At 39.0% G+C, this 13154-nt stretch overlaps 1 protein-coding gene across 3 annotated transcripts in view; it reads left to right on the top strand.

Moving 5' to 3' along the window:
* RPS6KA2 (ribosomal protein S6 kinase A2) overlaps positions 1-13154 on the top strand; it is a 297347-nt gene that overhangs the window by 227638 nt on the left and 56555 nt on the right. For all 3 annotated transcript variants that reach the window (XM_035320888.1, XM_035320886.1, XM_035320887.1), the window contains 4 exons: positions 974-1054; positions 1848-1927; positions 5466-5572; positions 12751-12788. In XM_035320888.1, coding sequence (XP_035176779.1) covers positions 974-1054; positions 1848-1927; positions 5466-5572; positions 12751-12788 — 306 coding nt within the window. The remainder of the gene's footprint in view (positions 1-973; positions 1055-1847; positions 1928-5465; positions 5573-12750; positions 12789-13154) is intronic.

Here is a 13154-nt window from a genome sequence, read left to right on the forward strand (position 1 = left end):
AGAGTACTCGGCAGATCCACAACACATGCGGGCAATGACAGAACCTCACTGAGATCTCAGGCTTTACCACCTAAAATAGTCTCATAGCATTCCTCGTGGATGCTTTTGGCTGCAAAGCATATTGGCATTGTGTAACACAGAGAAAGGAGAAGAAAATTGTAATGCTGTCATTACAGAATTAGGAAAATAGTGATTGAAAAATGAATGTATCAGATCAAGAGCTGATAATCTGGGAGCTTGAATCCCCTTCAACATCTGAACATGGTTAAATGTGTTTGCTATGAAATCTTTAGCATCATTTTTGATTAGTTTGAACCCAGCTCACCTCTGTAGCTATTTTTTGTTACTCTCTGTTCACCTCAACCACAAAAATTATTTTTCTTAATGTTATCCCACAGGAATTTCTCTCTACATGGGAAAATATTTTTATTATTTTTAATTAGCTTTTTTTCTTTATTACTGATTGTTTGGGGGTATTGTTGGAAGCTTAAAATATTTCATATAAATCACTTGCAGAGAATGCTATTCAGAGATATCCAATAAAGGCTGCTAGCATCAGCATATTACAAAAAGTTAATTTGCACAAGGTTAACCTGGCAAGCTCTGGGACTGTTACATTCCGTTTAATCTTAAATGAGATGGAGCTATTAATTCCATATAGTTTTAACTCACATTAACATTCTTTTTTTTGCAAAGCATAATCGCTTCCCCCTCACTGGTAACATTGTGATGCTTTTAGTTAGGGCTGCTCTCTGCAGAGGAAGGGATAGTGCCTCCCTGAAGAGCTTACAGTGTCAAGATAGGCAGAAAAAGGGGACACTAGAGAGTGGTGTGATTTGCTAAAGGTCATACCACAAACCCTCAGCAGAGTGAAAAGCAGACCTCAAATCACCTGAAGCTCATTCCAGTACTGTATCCAGTGGACCATGCTGCCTCTTAATGTATTTCTGTTCTTATTGTTCTTTCTTTGTAGTTCGGGATCGGGTACGGTCAAAAATGGAGAGAGATATTTTGGCAGAAGTGAATCATCCTTTCATAGTCAAGCTTCATTATGGTAACTATAATAAAATACAATTTATGTTTGTTCTTAAATTGGTTGGGGAGTTGTAAGTAGCTGTGTTATAATTTCATATAGCTATCCCCTGCCCACTTATGATTCTGTCTCTAACAAAATCACAGAGGCTAACTCTAAGAAGTTCTTTTATATTGAAGGAGAATTTTAGTATAAGCAGATCTTAGCCATTCGTCCATCAAAATACATATGACATAAAGTCTAATGTGAGATATTTTGCTGGTAGGGTAGCTGGTGAGTTACATCTTCCAGCCCCCCCACCTGCTGTCAACTGTCATTCAAGAAAACAGAGGAACTATTTTTAATAATCTGAATATTTGTAATTGTGTCTGTGAATGCTGTGTCTTGCTGGAGTTGCCTTCCTGAGCCTCAGCAACTCCCCAAGCCCCCAGGCAGCCCCGTTATTACTGTACAGGGCCTTCTGAGGATGCTGTGGATAGTGTGGGCTCTGCCCTCGCACAGGTCTGGGAGCTCCTTTCTGTGCCCACCCCTCAGTGACTCCTGGTATCTTTTACAGTAGAAACCAATATTAATTTGTAGGTGCTTAGAATGAAAAGGAATATATTAGTAATGCATCATTGTCTCTCAACTGATATAATTTTCCTCATAGTCTAAGCTAGACTGCTTAATGCTGTAGAGAAAATTCTGTTCTCTAAGTGCTGAAATGACAGGAGAGCTAATATCATGAATGATACACCATTACTCAACAATATTTATTCTTTGGAGACTTTATCTTGATTCAGATTTCCAACATATCCATCCTTTTCTAATGCAGCATTTCAGACAGAGGGGAAGTTGTATCTAATACTAGATTTCCTGCGGGGAGGGGACCTTTTCACAAGACTCTCCAAAGAGGTAAGCTGATAGATTTTAACTTTGGAAATGAAAGACTATCCTGGATTTCCACAACCCCGATGATGCTGGTGGGAGTGCCTCGAGAATAGCCCTGATATATATGTGTGTGTCTGTATACATATAATAGAGTTTCATCTTTAAGTGGATTCTTAATAATTATGTTTGACTAATGCCATAGGGAATGCAGCAGGTAGCCTGTAAGTATCACTATCACAGAAAACTAGAAAGCCATTCCCACAGCAAAAAAGCTCCAAGTTCATTGCTCACAAAACTTATCTTGTCTGTGATTAGAAACAGCGAGAACATCCCATCCCCAATGTGTTCTGCCTGGAACATGGGCAAGGAAGTGCTGTAGAAGCACAACCACTGTCAGCACAAAAAAGAGATGCCATTGGTCGTGGGCTGACCCCTGCAGCAGGTGTGCAGATGGAGCAGGGCATTGGTCACCAGCAGGAACATGCCATCTCCTGCAGCTGCTGCTGGGAGCAGGTTGGGGCCACACTGCTGGCCAGGGCTTGCAGTTTGGTTGTCACCTGCCGTCACACTTACTTGGGGACAGCTGCTCCTTTTATCACCTCCCTGGGCTCAGTCTGTCCCCTTCCCTCTTCAAGTCCCACCTATGGGGAGATGATGGTGCTGAAGAATAAAAAAGTCAGGAAACCAAACCTGAGTCTCACTAATGCCTACAGGGAGAGGCAGCAGCAGATTTTCCAGATTCATTGAAATCACTGGATTTCACTGAATTCACTGGGTTGTTTGGGGTCCTAAGGGCTTGTCTGTGCCCTGGGGTTTGTTGTAACTGGTGTAGTGTCCCTTGCCCTTGGTTTCTGTCCAGACTGGGGAAGGGGTGCCAGCACGCAGTTGACACAGAATCTTTAAAGATAAGATGAGGATGTCTCATATGGCATCTTGAGGGGGACATCTCTTTGATCTTCTCAATTAGAGGAGTTACGGATGGACTAAATAAGCTGTGAGAACAGTACTTTCATCCAGAAGTTCCCGAGCCTTTTTTTTCCCACCCCAGTCCTGATGGCAGTGGCAGCAGCTCCTGGTTTGAGAGATGCTGCAGTGGAGTGGGCTGGCTGACTGTTGTGTCCACCGTGGGCTGGGAGACAAGTGTTTGCTTTCTAGGCTTGTCTGCTAATGCAGGAAGACTTTTGCAATAGGTTAGTTACAGTGCCGAGTAATGGTATTTTACTACATTTTACCACCTATTTTTAAAATGTTAAAAAGGATTAAATAAAATAAAAATATCTTCCTGCTGCTTGCCATGAAATCAGGCTTTGTTAGCGACACATGCTGTCTTAAAGAACCTCTCTGATTTCATGAGAGAAAAGAGAAAAAGTGTTTCTTGGCACATTCTGCACAATCAGGGGACTTGGAAGTGAAATATCACATCTCAGCTTTTGTGAGTACAAAAATGAAACTTCAGGTTTTCCTAGCGCTTTTACAGTTCAATGCACCCCAATATCTATACTATCAAAAATGAGTCCTGTTAACTTGACAGTCCTTGACAGATATATGCTTCTGTTTTTAGTGCTTGCAACTCATCTTGTCTCCCTATACTTTGCAGCTGTTTAGTGACAATGTATTTCAAGGGAGGACATTACAGGAAAACTCATATTGTTTGCAGTTTATGAAATATGGACTTGGTCCAACTCTAGTGATTTTAGTGGACTTTCAGTAAGATCACATTACAGCATGCATACATGCAAAGTTCATATATTTCTTGTCTGTCTTTCTTAGAACTCTGACTGTAGCTGAATATATCTTTATAGATTAAGTTTTTCCCTGATTCTGTTGGTTTCATATCATGCCTATGTTATTTGCCCTAAACCTTATTAATAATTAAAATTTATTTTTATATTTGATACAACTTTTTAATATATATATCATAGTTCCTTCTATCCTTTGCAATGATACTCTTAATTAAATTGTGTGACATCTGCTCTCAGAATCCTGCTGTCAACCTTCTGCAGCTTCTCAAAGCACTCAAGTATTGTGGCTGCCCCTTTCCAAGAGCAGAGGATTAATTTTAAAAATAACCTCGACAACTTCTACTGGAGTACATATGAAATGAAAATTTGTGTTGAGATGAGTCATTTTACTTCTGTCATACATAGTATTTGCACTTGCCTATCTAATATATCAGCTTCTCTTTCTGCATTATTATAGCTGTACATATTGAACTTTAATTAAAGAGAAGTTAATATCATCTGGGTTGTAATAAAAGTTGAACCAGAGGGTTTTCTTGCCATTTGAGCTCTGTTTTTCTGAGCTTAGTGTTTGGTAGGTTTTTTGTTTGTTCATTTTTGATTGCAGAAATTTCTTCACACCTAAAGCAGAGCTTTCAGTGTTAGTAGTAGCTGTGTCAGCTATTGAAAGGAAACAGCCAGCATCAGCTTAGACCTCATCAGGCCCCATGTGCTGGCCAGCACATTGTTGCTCAGGACATCTGCACCAGGATAACTAAGGCTCAGCAAAAGGTCCTGCTACCTGATCTGTCTCTGTCCCTGGCTCTGGCTCAGGGTGAAGCTGTTTGTTCTCTCACAGCTAAAACACAGGCACCATGTAGATGCTCCTTTGCACTAGGGGAGATTCTTCTAGCTGTCATGCACAAAGATGTGCCAGGTCTTCTTTTGCACATGCCTCCAATGCTATCCCAGCCTGCACACCTTCAAGCAGTACCATGCTGAAGATGCTTGGCACCCTATGACAGATATTTTCACCTGGGAAACCATAAACAAAATGGTGTTGCCCCAGGACTGCAGCGGTACTATCCTGGGTGTATGGGAGACCCAAGTACTACGTGGAGTGAATGAGGCCACACGGCTCTAAAAGCACTGCCTTGCAATGTAGCTGCAAGCCCCTTCCACTCTTGTGCAGAAGGTGGGGGTATTTCCCTGTGGCACATGCCTTTGGCAGTGAGGCCATGGCCTAGGAGTCTGGTAGCCACTAAAAGCACTGAAGAGACCCCCTGCAGATTCCCTGAACCTTCGATGCATGGAGGCTTCAATCCATCTCCAAGTGTCCTTGTGCTGTGTTATTCTGCTCATATTTGCAAATGAGATGTGTTTCTGTTTCTAAAATGAGAAGCCTTATGCTTCCCCAGAGAGGTTCCCCATATTATTATGTAAGAATTTAGGAACCAAATGCCAAGATCTTAGCAAATTAAGAGATGTGAAAGCAATACGGGCTGCAGTGAATATATTGAATTTTGCCATTCACTTCCAAAGGCTAAGGAGTTAGAACCTTATTTATATTATTGCGACATGATGTCATCTAAACAGATCAAACAGACGAATGAGAGCAGCATGTTTTAAGGAGCAGAAGTACTTGTCAGATCAAGTTTTGTTTTATAAGGAGAATCTGGTAAGAATTGTTAATGTGAGCTCAGACAAATTCTGGAAATTTGAACCTGATATGATGGGCCTTCCAGCATTCCTGAGTTAGACAATTCCTTCCCCAGGTCTGTTTAATGCAAGCCAGCCCACCACTGTCTAGTAAATAGACATGTTCTTCTTTTCCTTCTCTCTAGGTGATGTTTACAGAAGAGGATGTCAAGTTCTACTTAGCTGAGCTGGCCCTGGCTTTAGACCACCTCCATGGGCTTGGAATTATTTACAGGGATCTGAAACCAGAAAAGTAAGTTAATGAGAAAGAGTGAACTGAAACATAAATACGTGAGCTTTTAGGTTGTTTCTGCTCCTCGTCTTGCTAACAAGTCAAAAGGTACCAGAGGCTCTGCCTTCCTTCCTGTATGTGAGGCAGTACACGAGATCCTAACTGTCAAGAGTAGGTTCTGTCCACTCCATGTAAGTTGATAAGGTAGGGAAGTACCATATCCTCTCACAAGTGAAGCTTGGGAAGTGGTGACACATGGTGGAGCAGTGGTTGAGACACCAAATACAGAAGTGGCCAAGGTGGTAATAAGTGGAAGACCCTGTACAGTCTAAAACAGAAACAGCACAGTCTCTTTACCAGTGTTTATTTTCAGTTATTCCACTAGGCTGGGGCATGAATTGAGCTCCGGTCTCCACAGTCCCGGTCTCCAGGGTCTTCCTATTATCTCATTTAAGCATGAAGCCAAATACTTCAACTGCACTGCAATGTGATGTGGCCTCAAGTTTATGAATGAGCTCAGTGTGGGGTTCAGACCTGTGCTGTTGACTTCAGCAGAACCGTTTGTGATTCGCACCATTTAATCTGGCCTTCCCTCTGATGGGATATAGACTGTTCCAAGCAACTCCTCTTCCAGCTCATACAAAATATGTCTTGGCACTGTTCAGTTTTACTATAGCCATTATTTAAAGTAAATGAGAATCTCTGAAAACTAACGTGCATAGTGGCTCATGAAAGATAATAATCAACATTTTAAAAACAATTTTTATTAACAATCCAAAATATTGTCCCAGGATGATTCTAGCTCGTTTGCTATTCCTAATGTGGTTCTATGTAGGCTTTTTCCTTCTCTTTTTCCTCTGCAGTACATCAATAGACTAAACGACACCCACAGTGCTCTGACTGGCGGTCATGTGATATTGTCTTTATTCTGTTCCACTTGGCTGGTGCTTTGCTTGCATCTTCTGTGCCAGCTCTAATAAAGCAGGCTGCAACATGTCAAAGTTACCAGCCTTTATAACGTAATGGTCACAATCATTTAAAAAAGATGACCACTGAGAGCAGTCTGCTTGGATGCTGTTTACAATTCCAAAATAAAAAAGCAGAGCAAGCCTTTTCCTTTTGTGACACAAAATTTAAAAATATAAAAATCTTTTTTAAAAGGGAATGATATTACTGCCACGTTCACAGAAAAAAAAAAAAAAAAAAAAAAAAAGACACCAAGATTAATTGAAATTGGATTTTGTAGGTGAGAAGCTGAAGGGGAGGAGATTATTTATCTATGACATAGTACTATAGTACTATAGTTTTTTGCTTTTAAACTTTGTTCCTGGTGAGTGTTAATATGAATCATGTACTACTTTTCTTTCTGGTGTTAGATGCTGTTTTTCATGTAAGCATGTGATATATGTAGCTGCTATTAGAAGTTATCCAAATATGACCCTGTGTATTCAAATAAATGCTACATTTATAGGCATACACCTTATTTTTATTTATTTATTTACTTATTTTTGCTTTGGGAGAAGTCAGAAACCAAGGAGAAAATTAAGTGCATGTGAAAACTCTTCACTATATTTGTGATACGTAGAACCTGATTTTGCAGGGTTCTCAGCATTATGTGTCACTTTACATTTCAGTGCACATCTCTCTCTCAGTTCAGATATAAGTGAGAGTACTTACTATTTCTGCAGACCAAACTGCACTGTTTCATATCAGGGATCAGTGAATTGGGAAATTAGAGCTCATCTGAGAAAGGAAGGTGTCACTGCTTTACCACAACCACAAAGAAACAAGTAGAAAAGGCAAAGCTGGAATCCAGTTCTCTGTGTTTTCATCTGTCTTAAAATGAGTCAGCCATCCCCATCATTCTTCAGCTGTGCTAAAATCCCTGAATACTATCTATCTCTTCTGCTACCTGTGGCAGGAGTTCTCTGGAACAAAACAAGAAGTATCTCCATGCAATTAAAGACCTTTAGAGAGTCACGTCAAACTAAGGTGGCAGCCCTCATTCTGGTATTTCCTAACCTTGAATGTATGTTTTTGCAACTTGACTTATATAATAATATAACAATAATATATATATATATATAAAATAAAATTACATACAATATAATAATAAAATTATAAACAATAAAATTATAATAAGTGTGTTATTATAAGTATATATAATACATTTTATATTGTTAAAATATAAATTGTTAATATTGTTTTTACTATTGTTGTACAAGAATGGGAATAACCCAGACTGGTATAAACTGATATCATACCTGGAGATAATTCAAGGCATCTGTTTAAGTACACAAAAAAAAAAAAAAAAGCTTTATAACCACTAAGCCTATGTGTAGCCATGCCTAGCACAACAAAGAATGACAGCCTGTGGTTTCACTGGAACTTTAAATTTAGAATAGAAAAATGGGTAGAGGTGAAACACATGCATTGTGAAAGGGAAAAATGCTAAATTTTTAAGTTACATCTAGGAAAGGATAACTTTTTAAATGAGACAACAGCAGAAAATTAGGACTATCCCAGGATAATCTCATCCTCCCCTTGCCCTTGTGCAGGGTCAAATATACCAAGGTCACTGCAAGTGTGTTGCTAACCTATTAAAATAGCTGGTGAAGACTCCACAGCCTCCATAGCAGGCCTCTCAGCAGTGCTCCATCAGTTGTACCTCTAGAAAGATGCTCTTAACCACTAACTTGAAATTTCTGTGCTGCAGTTGCAGGCCATTGGTCCTTGGCCTCTCCTCCTAGACTCCCCAGGCGGCATGTTTGCTCTCAGCAGCAGCCTTGGGGGACTGCAAGAGTAACCTTGTCCTTAATCCTGTCTTCTGTACACTAAACAAGCCATTTAGTGAACTTTTTTTTTTTTTTTTTTTTTAACAGTCTTTATTGAATCATTCTCATTCCTTCCCTTTGATTTCTCTTGATCTGTATCTCCTCTGCAGTACAACATCCAGAACTACACCACATCTTGAGGAGAAGCCTTACCAGTCTGAAAGAGTACAAAAGATTTACTCTGTCAGTCAGATTTGCAGAAATTGAGATAAATTAATTTGTAATTTCCCAATTCTCTTTCTCCCCCTTTGCTAAAAGATAGGCACTGCATTTGTCCTTCCTTCATTGCTTAGTGCTTTTGCTGTCCTCCAGTAACTGCTGATATGTTTGAGATTGCTTCATTCAGCTCTGCGAGTATCCTAAAATGAAGCTCTTTGGAATTGTTTATGGCAAAGAAGAGTGGTTAGAAAATAGCACTGTTCAGACCACTTGAGAGAACCTCAGTACATTAAAATTTCAGGTTCAACTTTTTTTTTTTTTAAAGATTCCCTGAGCAAAAAATTCATATTAACAATTCAAAGCCATGAATTAATTTTAAGTGCATCCAGAATATATACATACTCTGGGAGTTGTTATAAATTTAGCTGTACTTATTTCAAAAAGGCAAGCAATTGAGTTTGCTGGTTAAAAGTCTTGTATGGAACAAGCTGATGCTGCTTCTCTTAAAATGCTGAAGCCACTTTCTTCTCCTTGGGTTGTCTTGGTGGTTTCAGTGGGATGCCATGTGGAACAAGGTGCTGTTCAGTCACATTAAAACCTCACTTACACCATGAGACATGTTTCTGTTTAAGAACTGCAGTATCAAGCTATTAAATATGGCTATGTTGAACTAGAAAAATGGGGACTTCTAAATTAGTATATGAAATATATTCTTGCTTATGCTGTGGTTTAAAAGTATGAATGACTTAGAAGTATTTCTACCTTCTGAGAATGCAGAATTTTATTTATTTTGCCTGTTCTATCTCCAGGTACCCACCTGCACCTTGAGTTCTATTGTAAGAGCTTCAGTTAGCAAGGAGAGGCTTACGTTGTGATGCCCTCAGCTGTCCATGCAAGGGACAGCTCAACTGCTCATGTAACAGCTCCTGAACCATTGAACATATATTTAAAACAACAACAACAACCATTTAATACAGCATGCTGTAAGCCATACAATTCATTCATGAACGTAGCTGCTCTGTGGAGAGAGGGAAGATCTGAGGAACAGTAAGGGGCAAAGACTTTTGGTGGAGAATTGCTATCAGCTCCCGCTCCAGCAAACTGTCCCTTTTGGGGACTTCATGGTGCCAGTGAAGCTACAGCAGAGATGAGTTCAGCATAAGACTGTTCAGCTTACCTGAGATAGTATGGCATCATGCAAACACCGGAATGTTAAAAAAGGTGGACTGCTTGGGAGAATCTTAATTTTGGGGAGATATTTGGATACTTCACTCTGTCCAGTACTTTCATAACAAAGCCTGCAGCCAAATTAAATGTTCTCTGAGATGTTTCAGCTTTTCTTTCCAACCTTAGATTTTGGCTATGGTTTCTGAAAAACACAGTGTGGGTTGAATTCTCTGCAAAACTAAGTTGACTTGGAAAGAAACTTAAATCATAAAAATAAATAAATAAAAACGAGTAGCAGCTTCAATAGGTTTGGCAGAATTTCACATTAATTTGGGTATATCGGAGCTTTAAAATGAAGGCTAAAAGACGTGATTCAAAACTAAAAATAAAATAGAGAAATAAGAGAGAATTACTATGGCCATGATTTAAAATACAATATAAAATAATATGAACAGCTAATATTGAAAGTATTTTATCTGTGTGTTAAAGCTGCAGGAAAAAAAAAAAAAAGGTTCTAGTCCTAGCTCTACTATGGGGATATCATTCACCTGCTAGTAGGCTAACTTCCCTCTCTCTGACATGCAGATTTCAGCCTTCATTATCCCAAGATGTACTTTTAAACTGAAGTCAATGAAAGCAGTTTACATTTTTGTGGGACCATCCTCAGGCTAAAATTTTGTTACTGTTTTGAAATAAAGAACAGGTTGACAATGGCAGTGTCCTGTAAACACAGTCAGAAATAAAACTGAACAGATAAATGGAAAAATCTCATAGTGAAAGATACTGCTCTCTGGAATTATGGCCTTCTTTAACATTTAAGTAGTTGACTTTAATTGTTTTTTATAATTTCAGAGCATTGATTTAGAAGAATTTTTTTTTTCTCAGTCTGAATCAGAGTAACAACTTCCAGTTCTTTTTTCCCTTCCCCAAAGTAGTAGTATCTTATTTCAGATTAGCTGATCCTGCAAACCCCAGCTAACACAATTTGATTGTCACAATAGAATTTCTACTACTGACAGTGGGGGATAAAAAGGAACAGTAAAGTGATAAAGATAAAAAGAGAAGATAGAAAGGATGATTAGAGAAGAACTTTGATTCCACAGTCAAAGAAAAAATATTTGTTGGTTGCTGTAATCTGGGTATTTAGCAGCAGATACTTTGTTCTTTGCTTCTAAATGTCACTCAAAGCTGTTCCACTGCAGCATGCTATTTTCTTTTTACATCAAATGTAATTTTTTAGTTCATAACTATAGCTTTCTATGCATTGGCAGATGGCAAATGTGGAAACCCCCAGCTGTCCAAAACATACTGCCAGGGGCACCATGAAGCTGAAGGCAGCTGAGGGCTCTGTTTAAGGGTATATTTAGGGAACATGAGAGAGGAGGGAATTATAGATTGAGGTTCTGGGGACATAGGGTGGGTACACACCCTTAGGAAACCAGGATCCATTCATTTTGTTGCTCATGCAAATATTCAATGTGAGAAAGTATGCTTCTGTCTCACTTAACCCAGGAGAGCATTACCAGTCTGGTAACTGCATGGCTGTTTCCTTCATTCCTAATGGAGGTGAAAGATATGAAAGCCATATATTACATACATAGAAAAGCTACATGACTTTTCCATAGGAAGTCAATGGAGTGTAAAATTAACATTTATGGGGAAAATCCTACACCCCTTGAGTTGTGCTGTTACTCACAGGGGCTTCCTGGGCATGGGACAAATCTGGGGTAATTCCTGTGATCTGTGCTCCCCCAGCCCTTCTTGCAGAGCTGGTTCTGTGGGGTTCAGATGTTCATGCTCACTTACAAGCTGGCAGGTGTTTTATTTTGTTCTTTTCTGAAGCACAAGCCTCTTGTTTAGGGATTATACCCACAAAAATACATTTAAGCAAACCTGTTATAGGTTGGTACTTAAAAATTATGCCTCATCAAGAAATCTAGAGAGAAAATAGAAGCAAAGAGGCTTTTATTGAGAAGAAAAAGCTTTAATTATTGAACATATAGTAGTGACTCAGCTGCTGGCCTTTATTTGATGAATTACACAATAACAATCTGTTCCAAACGCACAAACGAATGGTGGAAGATCATCTCTTTTCAATTATGTTTCAGCACAGAGACAACCTTTCACAAGAGTTACACACAACCTTTCCTAATGTGTTATCTTTGCTTCTGTCTTACTTTCTTCCTGAATAAATGGATTAAAGTGACTCTCTAAGAGAATGAAAATACAAAAATAGCTGATGCCTCACTAGACCAGTTTGAAAAGACTGAAGGAAGACCACCTTCACTACTATGTCAGTACTAATAGGCAGAAAAATTACCAAAGATCACTATTTTTCAGTTTCAGTGTGCCTTCTTATTTCTGTAAAAATCTAGCAATGCTTTTGGCAAACTACAGTCGCTTTTCTCACAGAAATGTTGGAGTGCCTTTGTGAGAATAAGAAAAGTTGGCAGGTGGCAAACGTGAGAACACTTGGATTTGGCTGCCAGGCTGAATTTTCATTTATGCTTCCGGACAGAATAAATTAACAGGGGCTAAGATCCATGTAGCTAGGCTGTGACTAGTCATTATGCTCTGCGATCACTTTCATTACTTCAGCATGAACATATCCACCTTTGGAATTAATTTCAGGTCCAGAGAGTCCAAGCCCTTATTATTTGTGTCCTTGCCTTTATTATTGTAGGAACAGGGGAGAACCTATAGCTCCTTCTCCTGCTGGAAGCAAATTCTCTGCAGCTGTTTGCTTTGAACACCATGTTCTTTCTGAGTTCAGTTCCCATCCCCATCCCAAGCATGCTGTGGAGAAAAGAGGAGACTCCCTGTGCAACTGCCACAGGCTCTGCTTGCTCCAGGCATGAGATTACTCAGACCTTTGGGGATCATTTTTCTTTCTGGAGGCATATGATACACTGAGGGTTTGTTTTCACATGTATTTGAATTATGTATATCTCCTTACTCATCTTAAACATGTTTTATTCACATTTATTAACAGTGATCTGTGACCACCTAATGAACTTATATTTGCTTTTTGCTTTACAGCATTCTTCTTGATGAAGAGGGACACATTAAGATAACAGGTATGTGAGGAACAGAAAACTCAATGCCTGTGAGCTTTTTGATTTTTTATTATTATTTTGTGTGTGAAGTTTTTTGTTGTTGTTGTTGTTTTGTTTTGTTTTGTTTTTGTTTGTTTTGTTTTGATTTGTTGCACTATGTTCCATGCAACTTGGTCTTTGCCTGGAAAATTTTTCCTTACAAAAAACTTACAAAAAAAAAAGGCAGAATAGTTTGAGTATTAGCATTCTTTCCTCTGGCAATACACCAAGCACTCATGCGCTGCACAGCACACAGAGAACATAGTATTTTCTTAGTAAAATCATTCTCCAGACTGACTTGAAGCTTTTAATCTCAGTTGCCTACCATCATGGATAGAAAGAAGTTCC

Source organism: Oxyura jamaicensis, chromosome 3 (assembly GCF_011077185.1).
Source record: "Oxyura jamaicensis isolate SHBP4307 breed ruddy duck chromosome 3, BPBGC_Ojam_1.0, whole genome shotgun sequence".
NCBI classification, from domain to species: domain Eukaryota; kingdom Metazoa; phylum Chordata; class Aves; order Anseriformes; family Anatidae; genus Oxyura; species Oxyura jamaicensis.